This window comes from the organism of the source record quoted next, unplaced genomic scaffold (genome assembly GCF_019419815.1).
Source record: "Pyrus x bretschneideri cultivar Hongxiangsu unplaced genomic scaffold, Pyrus_bretschneideri_v1 Contig23, whole genome shotgun sequence".
Lineage (NCBI taxonomy): Eukaryota > Viridiplantae > Streptophyta > Magnoliopsida > Rosales > Rosaceae > Pyrus > Pyrus x bretschneideri.
Genome location: NW_025999535.1, coordinates 4,961,737 through 4,980,452, shown reverse-complemented (window position 1 = coordinate 4,980,452; position 18,716 = coordinate 4,961,737). Strand labels below are relative to the sequence as shown.

Below are 18,716 nucleotides of genomic sequence, written 5' to 3'. Positions count from 1 at the left end.
CTTGAGGAAGCTTCCTGATCGCTCCTAACACCATATATTTCTTCTACTTTCTTTTATTTTCTAATCTCTCTCTATATATATGTGCGTAGGTATGAACTCTGAAATGTATTTTAAAAAATGTCACGACCTCATAATAATTCCTACCATCTTCATATAAAGATCTTTTCGATAAATAGTTTTCAAATAATTCTCTTATTTGGTAATAAATTCTTGGGATCTCATAGTGCACTTTAATTGCTTGCTTTTTTTTTTTTTTTTTTTTCGTTAAGAGTGGATGACTACAGAGCCAATAATGACTATTTTGGTGTGTCAAGCCAATAACGCCTTTTGCCTTTCAAAATTGTGTTGGACATTGGGTGTCCAAAATTTGGGGTGTGAAACAATCTCCATCAAACAAAACACCGTCACAATAATCATCACTATTATACAACAAGGCTCATTTTTAGCAATGTTACATGGAACTTGATTTTGATCCCACTTTGTCTTCTGAAACTAAGAAATCGTCGCTTTACACTTGGAACTCAATATTTGCTATCTTTGGAAGAATTCCGTCAATTCCGTCAAAATGGTGTCAAATATGCTGATGTGTCGAGGTAACATTGTCATTTGTCCTAATTGGCACTATTTAGAAAACCACGTGGCAGCTTCTGGTTGGTTCATTGACAACTTAGGGTCCAACAGTAACAATTAGGACAAAATGACAGTGTTCTCTAGACACATCAGCACATTTTGACATACGAAATCCCACCAAAGTGAAGCAAATATAAAGTTCCAGAGGCAAAATGAGATCAAAATCGGGTTCCAAAAGGCATTGCTACAAGTACCACACAACTTACCAGACCTATCACATTCTCTTCTTCTTTTCCCTCCCCACTCAAATGACATGCAGGCTAAATGACGAACGAGAGAAACAGAAGTAAGTTATTCCTATGAAAGATTTTAAAGCATCTGGAATTTCTACTCCAATACAATTAGTTACCGTAAAGTTTGATAAAAATTCAGGCCGGATTATCAGCTTTACAATTTCAGTAAAACTATAAATTGCAGAATGGTCGTTTCAGCTCCGAGCGATCTCATCCATACTGGCATCTATATACAACATCCCAAAACATATTTACGCAGACGGATGGATTCCATGAAAGACGCTCTAATAAATTAAGTCTAAACTTTTTAACCAAAAAAACATGTCTACTCATTATTTGCGGTGAAACGAAACCTAAGTCTCACCTCCTAGATGTCTGACATAGAGTTGAGTCTTGAAAAATCAATTTTTCAGCATGAAATCATTGACGTTGCAGCCTGAGGCATACTGGCAATTTGGTTGTTCCCAGATGTTGTTGGTGATACGAATCTCTCACAATCCTTGACCCCGATTCTTGTAAACTCTGCGACAATCATAGGCACATGGTCGGCTACAGAAGTTTTGAAACGCTGTGAGCAGCTCTTGTCACCCTCATCAACATCTTGAACACCACCTTTGACTAGACACCCCACTTGAGCACCATCCATGTATGCTTTGCATGCCACCAGAATGTCACGAGCACGATTGTAGAAATGCCCCAGAACAAGATCCTCAAAATGCTGCATCCAGATGTAAGTTACAACTGAGAACTTAAATGTCGCATGATGTAGTATGGTGTAGGGCGGTGGAATATAGATAGTTTGGCGGAAGCGAAAATATAGAAAAATTAAAACAAATAATAAAGAATAACTGCTAGTGTGCCAGATTTGCCTAAAGCAGCAGTTTTGGCTGCCGACTTGGGCATTATGACAAAATGACCACTAAAAACTATTTGTCAATGACACCAAATATTATCCGCTCATAAGTGATGCTTGTGAAGTTGAGAACGTCAACTGCTTAGTTAAAGATAATTCTCTAATTTCTGGATAGAAACTACTATCAGCTGATTGTATCATGAATTGGCAAACGGAATCCTTGCAGTTTTCACTCTATCATTCATTAGCATAAAAATTCTACAGGAGTGATTTTCACACAACCCTTTGGCTTCTACACACCCCTCTATATTTCTGGTCATCGAATTGGATAAATCAAACTAAACAATGGTAAGAATTAAAAAGGGGTATGTGAGAGGCTAAAATGGGCGTGTATTTCTCATTCTAATTTCCTTAAATGTATTCAAAAATGAAGTTCTAACATTTTCTTTCTATATGTTCATTAAAAGAACTGCAATGCTGCATTTGGATAGGTGAGGGACAATATTTAAAAACGGGTTTAGCCCTAGTTTGGTACTGAGGTGATTTTGAAAAAAGTGGCCATCAAAAAAAACTGGGAGCTTTTTTATGTTTGGTAAACATTCTGCTTCAGCTTTTTTTCACAGTTTTGGGTGAAAAAAAGCCAAAAACACAAAGCTGCAAAACCCAGCGTTGAAAAACCAGCTTTTTTCACATCTGTTTTACATAAAAGTTTATCAAACACTATAATACTACTTTTTTTTTTCAAAAGCACTTTTACAAAAAAGTTTACCAAACACTGTGCTGCTTTATTTCACAGCTGCTTATTCTCACAGCACAGCAGAAGCAGTTTTTTTTCAAAGCACGGCAATACCAAACCAGCCCTTATTCTCAGAAGTTGTTAAAGTTTCTTGTTTTGTAACCAGTTGAGCATGATGGAATGTGAAGATATGTGTCGGTGGCAATGTGGCAGTGGCAGTGTGCGTGGTAGCAGCCTGCAGTTACAGAGGAAGTGGCATTGAGGGTGATTGGAACGAGTTGATGATAATCAGCTGAGGGCAAGGTTGAGGGTTGTGGCAACAAGGTCAGCAAAAAAGTGGAGACATGAGTAGTTTTGGTAGTAGTGGCGGCAGTAGAGGTGGGGTGGTGGCAGTGGAGATGTGATGGTAGTTGTGGTTGCTCTGGAAATTTGTTAAACATTAACTGCCTTGGAATTTTGTAATAACACCTATGATCCGGGAATTTAAAGCCAGTGTTAATGACTCTAATTCCAGATCTGTTTCCATATAGAATTTCAAAATTCACTTGATACCAAACAAGAAATTAGAGATAGTCACTTCAGAAACTCTGACTTTCCCCTAAATACCTAGTTCAGTCCTATCATCCTAAGTTCCTAAGACACTGCAAAAGAAATTTGAATCCTTCTCAAACTCCAGAAGCAGAGACATGATGAGTTTGAAATGAAATAAAAAACTTCAGTGAGGAAACGGTATTAGAAAATGAAGGAAAAAATTTGCATTTTCAGAAATTTAAGATTATTCTTGTTTAACACTTCAGCGAACTCAGCATTAACTGATATGCTTAGCCTGATTATTCTCAACTTATCAAAAAGATTCTACTCCTCATGAACCATTATATAAAAAACTACAGCCAAAATGTCAAGCAGATAATCTTAAAAGCTTCATATCAATCTCACACTGCAAATGGACTGAGCACAGTCTAGAGTATCAAGAAAATGGAGAAACAAATCTTACCTTCGGAGGCCTCCTCATGCTGTACACCATTGTCTTCAATGATAGGATGAATGTATTCTCATTGTACTCCTCGGACCTCTTTTCACCAGCTGCTGAACCATTCGTATTTGCATATCCAGGCTCATTAAAGTAGGGCTTTGTATTCAAGATCAGCCCTTGTATAGAGACCAACACTTGTAGCATGGTTGACACACCTGGGAGCCACTTCTCATTCTTGTTCCCAGACCAGGTGTTAAGAAGGCTGAGGCATACTTTTCCACAATTGTACAAATTTGGATTTAATCGAAGGCCACCAGAGTGGTAGTAGACATTCTGCATAACGGAGTTCCCAGTTAGCCAAAGGATGTAAAAAGATATAAATCAATTATAGGTGTTCAAGATTATCACATACCGGTGGTACATTGGGATAGCCACAGGGGAAGCAAACATCAAAGAAGAAGAGACCATCATGGTAAGGAGTACCCTCCGCCCCAACAATTACAGCTCTCAAAAGATCCATTCTTGTCTCATAAGCTCTAACAAATATTGTATCTGTGGATGTCAATAGAAAAGGGGTAAGTGCACCTAAGTTTCTATAGTACAAACAACAATCCAACAACTATATTCCATATATTATAAAATTCCAACTTTTAGAACAAAACCAATTAATTATAGCAGTCAGCATCATGAAATAGTCAGTGCGAATTATTTGACTAAATTGAAAAGGCTGAGGAGGGGAAAGCTTCACTACCATAACATTCAAAACAGTTATCTAAAAGAAAATTAAAAGTAAAAAACAGAAGAACTCACCAGGCAAATCCTTCTCCAGGATCTTCCACTCTTCCTGAATTCTCTTTGCCCAACTCTTTGGTGGCTTCAGAATGAGTAAAACCAAAGCACAATAAGATAGGGAATTACAAAAGAAACCACAAAAAATTGCATTAACTAAACCATCCAAAACTTACTTGCTTCGGTGAATAGCCACACCTACTATAGTGATGGTCTGAATGATCTTCAACTGTATCAAATTTTTTGAAGCCCTTAAACTTCACTATCATTTCATCCATTTCCATGGCAGAAATTTTCCTCCCAGGGCTTGTTGAAATGCCTCCTGGAGCAAGATTATTTTGAATTTGCGCATTAGCAATCCAAGGACTACCTGCTACTTCCCCAGGAGAATATAATGAATCTAGATCATACAAGCTTGAATTAAATGGCATGGTATTAAATTTGGAAATGGGCCCGGGCCACCCAGGAACGGGCATGGGTTTATAAAAAGCACTTGAACCCTTTTTCTTTAGAATGTTATGAAAATACGAAGCAGAAGATGTGTCAGCTCCGGAACCCAGCGTCATTGCATCAAATTGATTCGTCGAACTACTCGAAGAAGCTACCTTCTTTTTAGACTGAAAAGGTCCTAAAAGCCATTGAGACTTTGATGACTCTTTCCCAACTGGGAGATTAGGAGCACTCCCTTGGTGTTGTGAAGCAGGTTGTTTCTTTTTACTCCTGGCAGTTTTTGGAAGTTTCCATGCAGATGATAGATTCACTTCAGGTGGGTGGGAAATACTATCAATTTGGGTCTTCAAGCTTGAACTACCCCCAAAAATTGGCATCTTAATGAAATGATCAGGCTCTTGTTGCATTTGAAACCTCTTATTGACGGAACTACTTCCAGAAACTGAATTAACTTTAATTTTAGGAGGATCCGACAACCAAGGAATAGGTGCCTCTATTCCAGGGGGAATATCCACATTATCAAAATGGGCTTGCAATTGGGCATACTCATCAACATCCATAAACTCATCAAGAAAAGGATCAGCAAAGTCATCATCTTCATATGACAAATCAGAAGTATGACCATCTAAGTTGATCACGTTAGCTGGAACAAAACCCTTATTAGCTTCAATCCCATTCGCTGACTCAGGGGTTGCCATAACAGAAGGGCCAAAAAAGCTATTGACCTCATCTTCCTGAAAATACTAGTATATCATAAAGTAAATATGTTAAGAATGCTAAAGCTACAATTGAATATTTATCATTCAACAAAATGATAACAGCCAATTGATAGAGTGTCATTCAAGTCAATCGTACACCTTATAATCATAGTAGTCATCAGAAGAGTTTTCTATTGCCTTCCCCTTGGCTTTTTTATCAACTCTATCATCAATAAGCATTGCAGCAACTGAATCTTCATCTTCATCAATTTCAATCACATCATGCCGAATAACCTAAGAAGGATTAATCAAAACTAATATCTGTTCAGACTGACTGAATTCAAACCAACATCAGAAAACAATAATTTAAAAAGAAAAAAAAATCAACAAACAAAAGGCATCCTACAGCAAAACAAGAATGTTAAGGATTAGAAACGGTAGAAAAAAGTCATTTGATTGAAAAATACTAATGAAAGAGAAAACAAGAAAATGGATAGAATAGGAAGTAGGAGATAAAACCTCCGAACAAAGCTATAAGAACCACATTTAATTGAAAAGAAAAGCACGTAACAAATGCATGATTTTATTTCCTCAACCAGCATCAAGTTTGACAAGACATAACGACAGACGTAGTCAATTCCTATAAACATGATATTTATAGTAAAAGACATTCAATAAAACGGAAAAAAGACAATGCCTGCAAAGACACACCTTCATCCAGCCCTAAAAGACATAGATAATGGTAGCAGCAAACCCGGCTCTATGCATGCAATTCAACAAACTCTAAACTCGATTGAAATCATGGAAAGAAAATTGAATAAAAGACAGATTGATAACACGAGATGGAAGTTCAATGTCCTCATTATACACAGGACTGCCACGAAATTGTTCAACAACGTAAACAATAACGGGTGCAGTGAATGAGCTTGAGACAATGCTTTAGCAATACCCAAAAAAGCATAATCTTTCAGGAAATCGGGAACAAATGAATATCACTACCAAAAAATTGCTGAAAGCCTAAAGCAAAATTAACAGAAAAAAAATCTAAAATTTGGGCAATTAAGTGCCAAGATTTTTACACAAATGTTCCAATCAACTCGTATTAGTCCGAAATCACACGTACCCTAAAAAACCCAAAATTTAACAGTGATCACTGATCAAGACGGTAACTTGATCAATCAAAGCAGATTAACAGGTCCAAAAGAACACTAATTTCATCACAATTGCATGATCGAACCAGGTACATCACAAGAACCATCGAAAAAATTGAGTTCTCGATTGATAAAACGAGAGAAATTGTACCTCTTTGAGTTTGAGTTTCTGAAATTTGGGGGCCCGAGTGATCGGAGTAGCCGGCGGCGGAATCTCCATGACGTCGTCGGAATCCATGCACCCAGAACCCCTATCGGAAAACAACCGCTTCTTCCTGTTTGGAGCGAAAGAAAATCAGAGAGAACAAAGAGAGAGAGAGAGGGTTAGAGAGTTTTGTTGTTTTGAAAATTTAGATAGAGAAATAGAGTACTTGGAATTCCGAGGGGTGTTTGTATGTAACGGCGGCGGCTCCATTGGACCGGCTGTTCTGAATAGCAGTCGGTTTGATTTGGGGGGAATGCGAAAGGGCCACCAAATAAAATTATAAAAGGATTCAGCGGCTGAGAGAAGCGGCGGCTCGGCAGCTGAGCGGCTGGGAGGGGGATTAGGGAGAAAAGCGGGTTTAGGAGAGCGCTTTAGGAGAAAAGTGCTTTTGGCAGAGTGTGAGTTCGCGCGCCTTGTGAAGGAAGATCAGCATAATAGATTATTACGACGACCAAAAGAGAGTGTGTTTGTGTGTGTGTGGGAGCGTTCCCTTTCCTATTAAATAATTAAATGCACACGTTTTGCCCCTCGAATTACCATTTATACCACTTCTCCCACTGCACACAACGAAACCAATTTCTTTTTTTTTTTGTCGAACTACGAAACCAAATTATTTCGGTAATAAGAAATAAAAAACCGAACCAAAATTTTCGGTTTATAAAAAATCAGTAAAATTTCGGTTTTTGGGTCGATTTAGTAAACCGAGAGGATTCGACAGCAGAATTACATTTTTTTTTTTTTTTTTTTTTGTGGGTAGACTAGACGACGAAATTGCAAGAGAATTTGACGGAGAAGCTGCAGAGGAGTTACAGAGAAGAAGTTGTAGAGGAGAATCTTGTGCAAAATCAGAGTGGTGTGGCATGCATGTGGTGTGGTCGGAGAAGTTGCAAATGAGAAGTTGGGAGAGGGAAGGAGGGCGTTGACGTCGAGGACTCGAGAGAGGGGAAGTGAGAGGGTAAAACTGAGTGAAGACCTAAGAGAGAAAGTGAGTTGAGTTTAAAGGCTGAGATTCAATCTCAATGAAATCCAACGATTCAAGCTAAGAACTTGATCAAAATAAGACTTTGGACGGAATAACTTTGTTTATCATTCATCTCCCTGTAATGTAAAGTGCTTTTTCTCTCACTTCGTTCCTTTACCTGTGTTAAAGTGGCTTAAGACTCCTTGATAAAGCTCATCCTCTTTTTTTTCTTCTTCGAGGATGCCTGAATTGTGAGACTTGTAGGTTTTGGTGGTAGAATATTAATTCATTTAATAAATAAAAACATTTTCAGTTCTGTTCGGTTATAGCGAACTGTGGATGCAAATTTCCGCCTTCTTCTTCTTGGATGAAAATGCACCTGCAAGACAATTAACACCTAAAATCAAGGCAAGAGCTTCACGCGCCCACGGTGAATTGGGGGAGGGGGCCTTTGGCCGAAGGATCTTCGATGCCAAAGTTAGAATTTAAGAGATAAAGTGTTTAGAGAATTTTAGAAGATAATTGGACCTAGGTTTTTGGAGAAATGAGGGGCTATACATAGGGGTGTGGCCGGTCCTATTTGGAGAAATGGGGACCGGCCACTTATGGTGGTTTCTTGACTCTAATTGCAAGATATTATGTCACATAATATCTTGCAATCAATTAGGAAATTAATCAATTAATTTTGGTAATTAATCTCAATTTGAAAAGGATAATTAGGAGTTACCTTATGGGTGAGGATTTGATGAGGAGTGATGACAAGGTTTAAATAAATACCATTTTGATCGCATATGATCTCAATTGAGCCGTTACTGTCCGTTGCATGTGTGTGGGAGTCCCGGTGTGCCTCAAGGGTAATTTTGTCTTTTTACCCAAAAGTCTGTGTGTCATCTCTATAATTTTCTTGATTATTTTTGGCTCCACAAATGCCCCCACACCTATTGAGGCTGCTCGTAGGTAATGGCAACAGGTGTAGAGATCTTCTTGCCTTATGTTTATGTTTCCTGTTTTGATGTAGATTCCCTTTTTAATTGGAAATTAGATCATTTTAGGAAAGGGAAATAAATTACTTTTAAAGTCTATTTAAGTCTACCTTAGGTAGATTATTAAATCAACTTCAGAGAGCAATTTATTCTACCTTACAAGAGAGAGAAAGTTAGAGGATATTTGTTCCATCTCCCCTAGCAATCTTCTACACTTGCTCGTGCAAAATACCATCTTTCGTTGCTTTCTTTGTCTTCACACTTCACCAAGGTAAGAAAAGTTTAATTTTTCCTCATCTTTGTAATTTTTGGGAGCCTCGGGGCTTGAAATTTAGCTCGATAGAGGTCAAGAAAGAGTGAAAAATTGGTTGGGATGCCACGACATGGTTGTTGTCGTAGGGCTACTTGGTGCGACGATGGTTGGTTGGGCCAGGAGCAACTCGGCTCGGGCCGAGCTGATAGGCGCTGAGCTGGACTTGGCACGAGCCAGGTTGGTGGATTGGGTCGATAAGGCTCAGGCCTTTTTCCTTTTTCATTTTTTTTTTGGGCTCGGGCCCATGCATGAGAAAAGAGAGAAAGAGGCCTAGTTGCTAGGCATGTGGGCCACTGGGCTTAGATGTGCATTGGGGCGCCTACCCCTTGCTTCTGATTTGGGTCGAAAGGTGATGCGAGAATTATACGCACACAAATTAACCCTCTTGTTGTCAAATTGTAGTAAGGATGCAAGTAGGGATCGTTCTAGACCGGGGATTAGGAGGGCTTGCTAAAACCTCTAAATTGACTCAAAAACATAAAAACAAAGTTAAAAATGTTCACAAAGACTCAAATGACTCAAAACAGGTTCAAAAGACTCAAAACTGCCTAAAAACACTAACTAGGCAGTTTCTGACCTTAAACACAAATTTGGACGAATTTAAGATTAAAGGTTGATTCAAAACACTTTAAAACACAAATTAAGACACTTTAACACTAAACTAGACTCAAAGAATGCAAAACTAAAAGTTAAAACACTTAAACAAACCTAAAACCCAAAACAGCAACTAGAAGACTCAAAACTGCCTAAAAACCACTTTCTGGGCAGTTTTGAGCACCTACACTAATTTGGACGAAATTGGATGAAAACTTGAATCAAAATACTTAGAAACACAAATCAAAACACTTTCTAACTAATCTAAGACTTCAAATTAAAGGGGGATTTGTTTTGGAGGAAAATTGAAATAACGAAACAAGTTAATAAACTAGACAGAATGTAAATATGAAATTGATGGAATGAATGGATGCTAGCCAAGGGGTTCATCTCCTCACATGTTACACTTGCATAATAAAAAGATTTCCAATTGCATTTCAATAAATTATGAAACTCATCACCCCGGGTTAATTAGGTCCGCTTAAATTAACCTTCAAATCTTCCTAACGTTATTGAATTGGATGATTGCATACGACAACCCAAAACATTCCCCACAAGTCCCCTACATGATTGCATAATAGAGATACAAGCAAAAATCATTACGTTCTATGAAGATTATAAGTGTTGACGAGCCATTCGTTACTATGATTGCATGAAACTTATGCTAAGAATTCGTTTAACGAGATTGTTTGTAAGCAACCTCCACTACTTGTGAATATAAGTTCGTAACTATTAGGTGAAACTCACTTATATTCTAGCGTCATATTCATGCATGAAAATTAAGTGTGCACTCTCAATAAACATACATAAATAAGTTATCAATCAAACGGTTAAACGAATTGAATCCACAACTTACGAAACGCAATTAGAAGTAATCAAATCAAAATGCAAGCATAAACATATATTTCGAATCCCCCCTAGCCAAGGGGGGGTTTAGTTCCTCATGATACAAAACAAAGAGAATCAAAGAAACACCTAAACATTCCAACAACTCAAACTTGAATTGTATGAACGTTTAGGCCATCTTCTCTTCCATTCCTCATTCGTACAAAACAAAGAGTATTGAAATTAAACATTGAAATCAAAGAAACACCTAAACATTCCAACAACTCAAACTTGAATTGTATGAACGTTTAGGCCCTCTTATCTTCCTCTTCGTTGTAGCACAAGGTCTAAGGATAGTTTGATGGTGTGAATGGAAGTGTGGAATGGAGTGGGGAGTGATGGAAATGGAAGATGGTTTTTGGATTCTACGGGAGACTCACGGCACAAGGGAGAAAGGGATGTGTTTGTGGTGTGTTGTGTTGTGAATGGAATGCATGGTTTTATAGGGAGAGAAGGGATGGGAGAACATGTGAATGGCAGCTAGGAATGATTAAAGAAGGGAATGCATGTGTAATGACAACTAGATTGGTTGGTGGAAATCTGAAAATGGATGGGAGAGGGAACATGACAGCTAGGTAAAGTGAATGTGGCTGCATGTTTGAATGATTAAATGATGCATGTGGGTTGGAAATGCATGTGCAATGATTCTTTGGTGCTGAAAATGCATGTGTTGGCTGAATTAAAGAATGTGAGGGAATGATGAAAGGGGAAACATGACAGCTAGGTTGAATTATGAAGAGTGAATGCATGTGGCTGATTTATGTGAATGATTATGGGTGATTATGATAAGTGATAAGTGGTGATGATAAGTGTATGATTTATGATAAGTGATAAGTGGTGATGATAAGTAATGATATGTGATTATGATAAGTGATAAGTGGTGATGATAAGTAATGATATGTGGGAGTGTGGCTGAAATGAAGGAGTGGAATGTTGGAATTTTATGCACGGCTAAGGATATAGGAAAGGTTTAAATGTCCTAAAACTAAAGGGAACAAGGTTCCAACACTTTGGTCTTCAATTAGGTCTTCAATTTCGTCCAACACTTTGGCTCCAAGCATAGGCTATCCATCCTTAGCCCAAAAGTGCTCCAAAAGTCTCCAAAATGCATTTTTTTGCTCCTTTAGCCCTTTGGACCTACAAACACACGAAAATAGCTTAAAGTACTAAAATAAGTAAAGAAACATAACGTAAATGCACGAGAACAAGCCATTTAAGTCGCATGAATATGCTCCTATCAAAAGGCTTATTGGGCTGAGTGGAATAGGGCCTGGCGTTGCTCCTAGGTTATGCGGTCTTGGGGTGTAGAGCCTGGAACGCAGAGTCCTTTTTTTTTTTTTTTTTTTTTTTATGCAGCCATCTAACAAATTTTCCTCACGTCTTTGTAGATTTTTTTCGAGTATGTCTTCTTCAAGCCACAAGGGGGATGATGGTGTACCGCTGTTGTATCACCAAGCCGGGTCTTTCCCTATGTCGCGTTTCTTCCAAGAAGTGTTCTGCTCCATGAAGTGTGCCCCCACTCAATGTTCTCCTAATGTGGTCCGTATGATGGTAGGGTTCTTGTGACAGCCCGTCCCGGAAATTTTAAAAACGTACGCGTGAAAAGACGAGTTTGCCCCTAGCGAGATTTTTCATTGTGTGGTTGTTCTTTTTGGTTTGGTGTGGCTGGTTTTGCACCACACACTCTTCCCTACACTGACGCTCACCTTTCCCTTGCCCTGCACCCCTATCCCGAGCCCTCTCCCTTCCCATTTTCCATACAACGTACGGACACACACACAAACCCATCAAATCTTCACAGATCGAAGAAACAAAATACATATCCATGCTTGTGAGGCTCGTAGGAGTCCAACCATACCCATTTCAAGTAAGGTTACCTTCGTTTTCACGTCGAACTCGAGATGCCCGATTTTGGTACTGTTCATGCACACGTGATTTCTCATGTTTTTGGGAATTTCAAGCTTGTAGGAAGCTTGGTGAGGTCCCTAGGAGGCTAGGGGTGGTTCGTTTGAAGGTTTTGGACGTCGGGATCTTGAGTTTCGAGGTTGGCCGGAGTTGGGGGTATTTTCCAGGTGAGATTTCATGGGTTTTAGCCCTTGAAAGTGGTATGATCTTGTTCCTCTCGTTGTAAGCTTCATTTTGGTACCAATTTTGTGAAATTTGGTTGAAAAACGAAGAAGATAGGACGATTTGAAAATTTCACGATTTTCTAGGCGCCAGCGACGGCGCCGGAGCCTCGCTGGAGAAGACGAAGGAATATTCCGTCAAAACTGACAGAATATTCCTAACGCCGTTGATGAAAACCGTTAAAGATAACGGAATATTCTTGACGCCGTCAGCGTGCCAGGCACGTGCTTGCGCGCGGCCGGCGCGTGTGGCCGTGCCTTGGCCGGCGCGTGGGGGCGTGTGCGGCGGTGAAAATTTTTTCTAAAAATATGGAGATGTTCCTGAGGTTGAGTAGATCACGTTGGTGTATTCATACACCCTATTTGAGCATTTTATGAGAAGTTATTTCTAAAGGTTGGTTATGTGCTTTAAAATTAACGTTTTTATAGTTGTTTCGCATATAGGTGAGACGTATCCCGAGGACGAGCGTAGTCACTCGAGGCAAGGGGGTTACGACCCTTCTACTTACCAGTGAATGGGCTTTTGATTTTCCGTATATACCTATATACTTATACGTTTCCCAGAAAATGAATTAAAATGTTGTTACATTATTATGCCATGTTTATTGGTTGCCGTTCGTTTATGCATTATTAGTCATATATATATACATGTGTATTGGTGCCGTGGACGCACAGGTAAGTGCCAGGTGAGTATGATTTTACATTTACATTCAGTAGTGTTTCTAGTTACCTAGAAAGCTCATAACATGCACCCCCGGTGTTAGTTCTCCCGCCCAGAGTAGGGCACAATCCTTCACGTGATGTTCACCTCCCGCACCACACGCTCATCTTGGATCCAAGTTAGGTGCACAGGCTTGTCGTACATACCACTTTAGGTGGTTCCGACTCGTAGGTGACCCGCGATTATTCGCCCAACCTTCACGTGGTCGTAGCATTAGAGCGCACTTATATTACACCCAGGCCTGTCGTACAGACCACTTTAGGTGGTTCCGACTCGTGTGCAGGTATAGTTAGTGAGATGGAGATTCGAGCTCTAGATTCAGCCGTACAGGTCACGTTAGGTGACTCCGGCTGACAGTTTACATGGTATTGATTTGATGTTTCCTGAGCACTGGCATATTACTTCGATACATATTGCATGGCACGTTTTTTGAGCATGACTTATATATATATATATATATATATATATTCTATTTTCTGGGAGGTATACAGGTTTTACGGCGAGGGGTTATAACTTATTTATTGAATTGGTTTTCGAAAAACTTTGTTTTTGCCCACTCACGCTTTTGTTTTGCGCCCCTCCAGGTTCTAGTTGGCTAGCGCATTTGGTGGCTTCCCTGAGGATTTTCCCGGCATATCTGACAGACCACCACCAGCGTAGGACCACCTTCGGGTGTGCTTTTGTTGTCGTCGTTTCCTTTTGGACTGCATTAGGCTTTATGCTCTGAACTTAGGGTTCACACTTACGCTTGCACTTGTTGTATTTACTTTGTGTAAAGCTAGTTTTTACTTATTTGTACCATTTATATTATTATTTTATTAGCTTACGCACTGTGCACATGGTTACGTCACTTCCACGTGACGGCCAGCATGCCCTGATCTCGATCGGGGTGTGTCAGTTCTTCAATCTAAGCCAATTCTTTGACTTGGATCTGACTGTCAACAAATTCTAATACTTCTTTAACATAGGCCACATCGAGAGGGTTGGGCCGATGCGATCCCGCCATAGGTTCTTTGACCATTCGAGCAAGAGAGATCATGACTGGGCCAAGGAGACTTTGGAGATAGGTGGAGACTGAGAGTCTGGTTCTTCCCCTAAGCTGCGTGTTCTGACGGTTTTCATCTCCAGTAAGTAGATTGCTTATTCCCTCCGCTGTTTTGTGTTTTTGCCAAGATGCTTTCTGATTTACTAATTATCTTTCTTTACTCTTGTAGATTTGAAATTCGGCTCGACTCCTAAGACTTCCCTTCATATGATGAAGATGTATGTTGCACTAGGTATTCCTTCTGAGTACTGAGAGTGATGTTGACTGCTTAGTCCACTTCATCGAGAGAAAGGTGGGCTACCCCCGAGATAAGAGATAAAACGGATTAAGGCGAAGACACTAGCTCGTCCGATCACCGTTGTAAAGCCCGCCGCAAATGAAGGTAGGAAAAAGAGATCTTCTCTGCCTGCTCAAGAGATGCTAGCTGAGAAAAAGCCAAAGATTTATTCCGCTGCTCGATAGGGTTCATCAACTGCCACCGGGCTTGTGATTGACTTGACTTCTTCCAAATGGGAGAAAGACACGGTTGCTAGATATGCGTTAGTGACGCCTGTAGTTCTAAAGGTGGCTAATTCGATTGCTCAGCGTAGAAGTTATGTCATGCCCCAGTGCCAAAATTTATGCTAAAACGTCATTAGGGGCTAAGTCTTGTTCACCTTTGGAGAGACTTACTACTATGAATAGCGACAAGGTGGACTCTACTACTAAAGTGGCGCCAAAATCCACTATCCTCGCTGTTGAGATTGATTTGCTTACTAAGAAAAATGAGACTGTTCACGTGGGCAGTTGTGAGAAATATACCAAGCTTGTTTCTGAGAAAGCTGCTGAGATTTATGCACTCTTAAAACCAAATATGCTTGAAGATATAGATACATATGCCAAGTTTGGTGATGGCGTTAAAAGTGTTGTTTGCCTAAGTTCCTTTGCAAAGCATACGACCGAGTATAGGATGACTGTTTTGCTTGCTAGAAAATAGCGATTCTGGCAGCCAAGTCTATGATCCTTGACCAAGAGGATACCAAGGTAGCCAAGGCGGTGGCAAAGACTATGGCAGCCAAAGCCTATTCCTCAACCGAAAAGATCAAGAGGTTGGAATCTGAGCTTGCTGTTTTCAAGGGGCTAATATCTCTGCCTACACTTCTCTGCAGCTTGAGATCGCTCGCCAAAAGATCATGGATTTAAAGACTAGGCTTGACGCGATCCAAGTTAAGTATGAAAGTGCAGAGAATGAGATTGGATGTTACATACCTCATATTCAAGACCTTGAGTGTGCCGTCTCTAAGCTTTGCGCCGTTGCTTACGCAAAGGATGAAGAGCTGATTGTTGCTTATAATCAAGTGATCCACTTCAAGAAGGTCGTTGATAGGCTTGAACCCCAAGTGTTGGAACTCCAATGTGCTTTAAAGATCAACAAAAGTCTGAGGAAGGAAATGGATGAGCTGCAATGCGTTCGTGTCAGCCCACTCGAGGAGAATGAATAGCTGAATAATGAAAAGGTTGGGCTGGAGACTTCGCTTACTCAAAGTCAAGCCGATTTCCAAAAGCTGGGTTATGTAGACCATCTTTTTGGTAGGCCGTCTAACTTTGAGTTTGCTGGGAAAGACTTCAAGACCTTCTCTATTTCTCCGGAAGACTTGCTTGCTTCTATTTTCGAGGCTTCCATTGGTGAAGTAGTTGGAGAAGTTGATGCCCAGGCTAGAGCAGCTGGGGTTGAAGCGCCGGATAATGTTGCTGTTGAGAGTGTCACAGTTGCTGAAGGTGCGGCGGCCATGATCGTAGGATGTCTAAGCTGCTAAAGAGTAGTCTTCGAGGTAGTCTTTAGGATTTTCTTTGTTTTCCTTGTGGCTTTATCAATTTTGCTAGAAAATTTAATAAACTTGCTTCCTTCGCTTTTCTTCATCTTTACTTCTTTTGTTCATACCCAACCTCTGACTTCTAGACCAGCGGCAGGCGTGCTACTTTTTTATAAGCAGACAGGCCTGCGTAGCCTATGCAATTGTGGGTGTTGGTGTAAAACTTTCATGGATGGTTTTGCTTTCTAAATATCCAAAGAAACTGCCAGGGAAATGCATGCCGAGCATAGGAATACCTAAGTTCTACTATAAAACTTGGGGATAATCCATGAGAAACTAAAAGGTGCAAATCCGGAGCCTAATTAGAAACAAAAATAAAAATACTAAAAGCACAAAGGGGGCAGAAATAAAGCAGGGTAGGGAACAACTCCACTTAGAAATTCCTAATGTTTAGGATGTCTAGAAGCAGGGGTAGGGCACAGTTCCAGTGCAGGACTCCCTTATGGGGGACATTACCTGCTTCTAATGGAAAAAAAAACACGCAGAATCTGGGTTGGCTTGTACTATGCCCTTTATATTCTTCTTCTTCTTCTTAGTGGGTTCCACCTGATGTGGAAAAAAAAAATAAACTTATGGTGCAAAACCAGGTCCTATCCAGACCCAAATGAACTGAGCCTACTCATCAAATGATCTGGACCATTGAAATTTGATTAAACGGCTACAAACAGGGAGTCTTCTCAAAGTTATAATAATTGTAGCTATTAGATCAAATTTAAATGGCCCGAATCATTTGATCCTTGAGCTTAATTCCTTTGGGTCCGGAAGGGATCCGATTCCCTTAGGCTGCCAGTTTCTTCTAACAGCCAATGGGAATTTAACATTTGAGTGAGGGTGGGTCATGGTGTTGACGTGGCAGCTGTTAAGGGACAGAACTGTGAGGCTGAAGTGTAGGATGGGTGTAGAGGATCCCAACCAAACTTGGGATTGAAGCTAAAAAATAGATTTTTTAAATAAAAAGAAAATATTACTTGCTGATTAGCAAAAAGAAAAGGGTAGGCAATTTTTGCTGATTTACAAAGGGAAAAAGGTAGGTTTTTTTGCTGGTAAGCACAAAGGTAGGAATTGATAAAGTAACAAAGTGAGAAATTTTTACCGTAGCGATTCTTAAACCACTTCCCGGGCCCAATCCACCACCGTAGCACGATATTGTCCGCTTTGGGCCCCGACCACGCCCTCACGGTTTTGTTTTTGGGAACTCACACGAGAACTTCCCGATGGGTCACCCATCCTGGGAGTGCTCTCGCGCGCTACTCGCTTAACTTCGGAGTTCCCATGGAACCCGAAGCCAGTAATGTCACATCCCGGCCCAGGGCGGATAACTTCCCGGGCCCGCTCCACTACCGTAGCACGATATTGTCCGCTTTGGGCTTACCATTCCCTCACGGTTTTGTTTTTGGGAACTCACGAGCAACTTCCCGATGGGTCACCCATCCTGGGAGTGCTCTAGCCCTCTTTTCGCTTAACTTCGGAGTTCCTACGGAACCCGAAGCCAGTGAGCTCCCAAAAGGCATCGTGCTAGGTAGGATGGGAATATACATTTAAGGATCAGTCCCCTGGGCGATGTGATTGTGACATCCCACATCGCCCAGGGGACTGATCCTTAAATGTATATTCCCATCTTACCTAGCACGAGGCCTTTTGGGAGCTCACTAGCTTCGGGTTCCATAGGAACTCCGAAGTTAAGCGAGAAAGGGGCTTGAGCACTCCCAGGATGGGTGACCCTCTGGGAAGTTGCTCGTGAGTTCCCAAAAACAAAACCGTGAGGGAATGGTAAGCCCAAAGCGGACAATATCGTGCTACGGTGGTGGAGCGGGCCCGGGAAGTGGTGCGCCTCGGGCCGGGATGTGACCATCCCTACCTAGCACGAGGCCTTTTGGGAGCTCACTGGCTTCGGGTTCCATGGGAACTCCGAAGTTAAGCGAGTAGCGCGCGAGAGCACTCCCAGGATGGGTGACCCATCGGGAAGTTCTCGTGTGAGTTCCCAAAAACAAAACCGTGAGGGCGTGGTCGGGGCCCAAAGCGGACAATATCGTGCTACGGTGGTGGTTCGGGCCCGGGTTGTGGTAGGGGCCCGGGCCGGGATGTGACAATTTGGTATCAGAGCCTAACTCTCGGTTTTCTATTTTCATTTTTTTTTATATATTTTTGTCCATTCATTTTGTTTTGAGTAATTCAATCTTCGCTACGAAAAAAGTATGTAGAAGAAAAAAAATTGAGTGAGAAAATCACTTCCTAATTTTTTTTTGGCTACTGCAAAAGTATAACCATACCTGTTACTATTACACACTACAAGATGAATAGCTGCTAAGGTTAATATGTTTACTTGGAAAAAAAATGATGCACTTATTATAATTTAAGGTTTTTTTTTAATAAAAGTGTCCAATTGGTGGTCAAATCATGGCAGTCCATCTTTTTGGGGGCCGAAAAGACTGATAAAGGCATTTCAATATTTCTATGTCCACCCATCATATGTTTCACCAGCAGCAAGAATCGAGTTTTATAATTCAAGTTGGATGG

At 40.6% G+C, this 18,716-nt stretch overlaps 1 protein-coding gene across 1 annotated transcript; it reads right to left on the bottom strand.

The window, feature by feature from the left end:
* Positions 1–935: 935 nt before the first annotated feature.
* Positions 936–7,680, bottom strand: LOC103947619 (probable ubiquitin-conjugating enzyme E2 25). Its single transcript, XM_009358541.3, has 8 exons — positions 6,885–7,680; positions 6,665–6,788; positions 5,522–5,656; positions 4,391–5,407; positions 4,236–4,299; positions 3,838–3,977; positions 3,447–3,758; positions 936–1,581 (listed from the first exon to the last, which is right to left on the bottom strand). The coding sequence occupies exons 1-8, from the start codon at positions 6,926–6,928 to the stop codon at positions 1,273–1,275; spliced, it is 2,145 nt and encodes a 714-aa protein (XP_009356816.2). The 5' UTR covers positions 6,929–7,680; the 3' UTR covers positions 936–1,272.
* Between the last annotated feature and the right edge of the window lie 11,036 nt (positions 7,681–18,716).

Excerpts from the sequence above, each read along its gene's own strand:
- LOC103947619 (XM_009358541.3), bottom strand. The coding sequence starts at position 6,928 with ATGGAGCCGCCGCCGTTACATACAAACACCCCTCGGAATTCCAA. Across the intron at positions 5,408-5,521 it reads ATGACTACTATGATTATAAG|TATTTTCAGGAAGATGAGGT; the intron begins GTGTACGATTGA and ends ATGATATACTAG. Across the intron at positions 3,759-3,837 it reads GCTATCCCAATGTACCACCG|AATGTCTACTACCACTCTGG; the intron begins GTATGTGATAAT and ends TCCGTTATGCAG.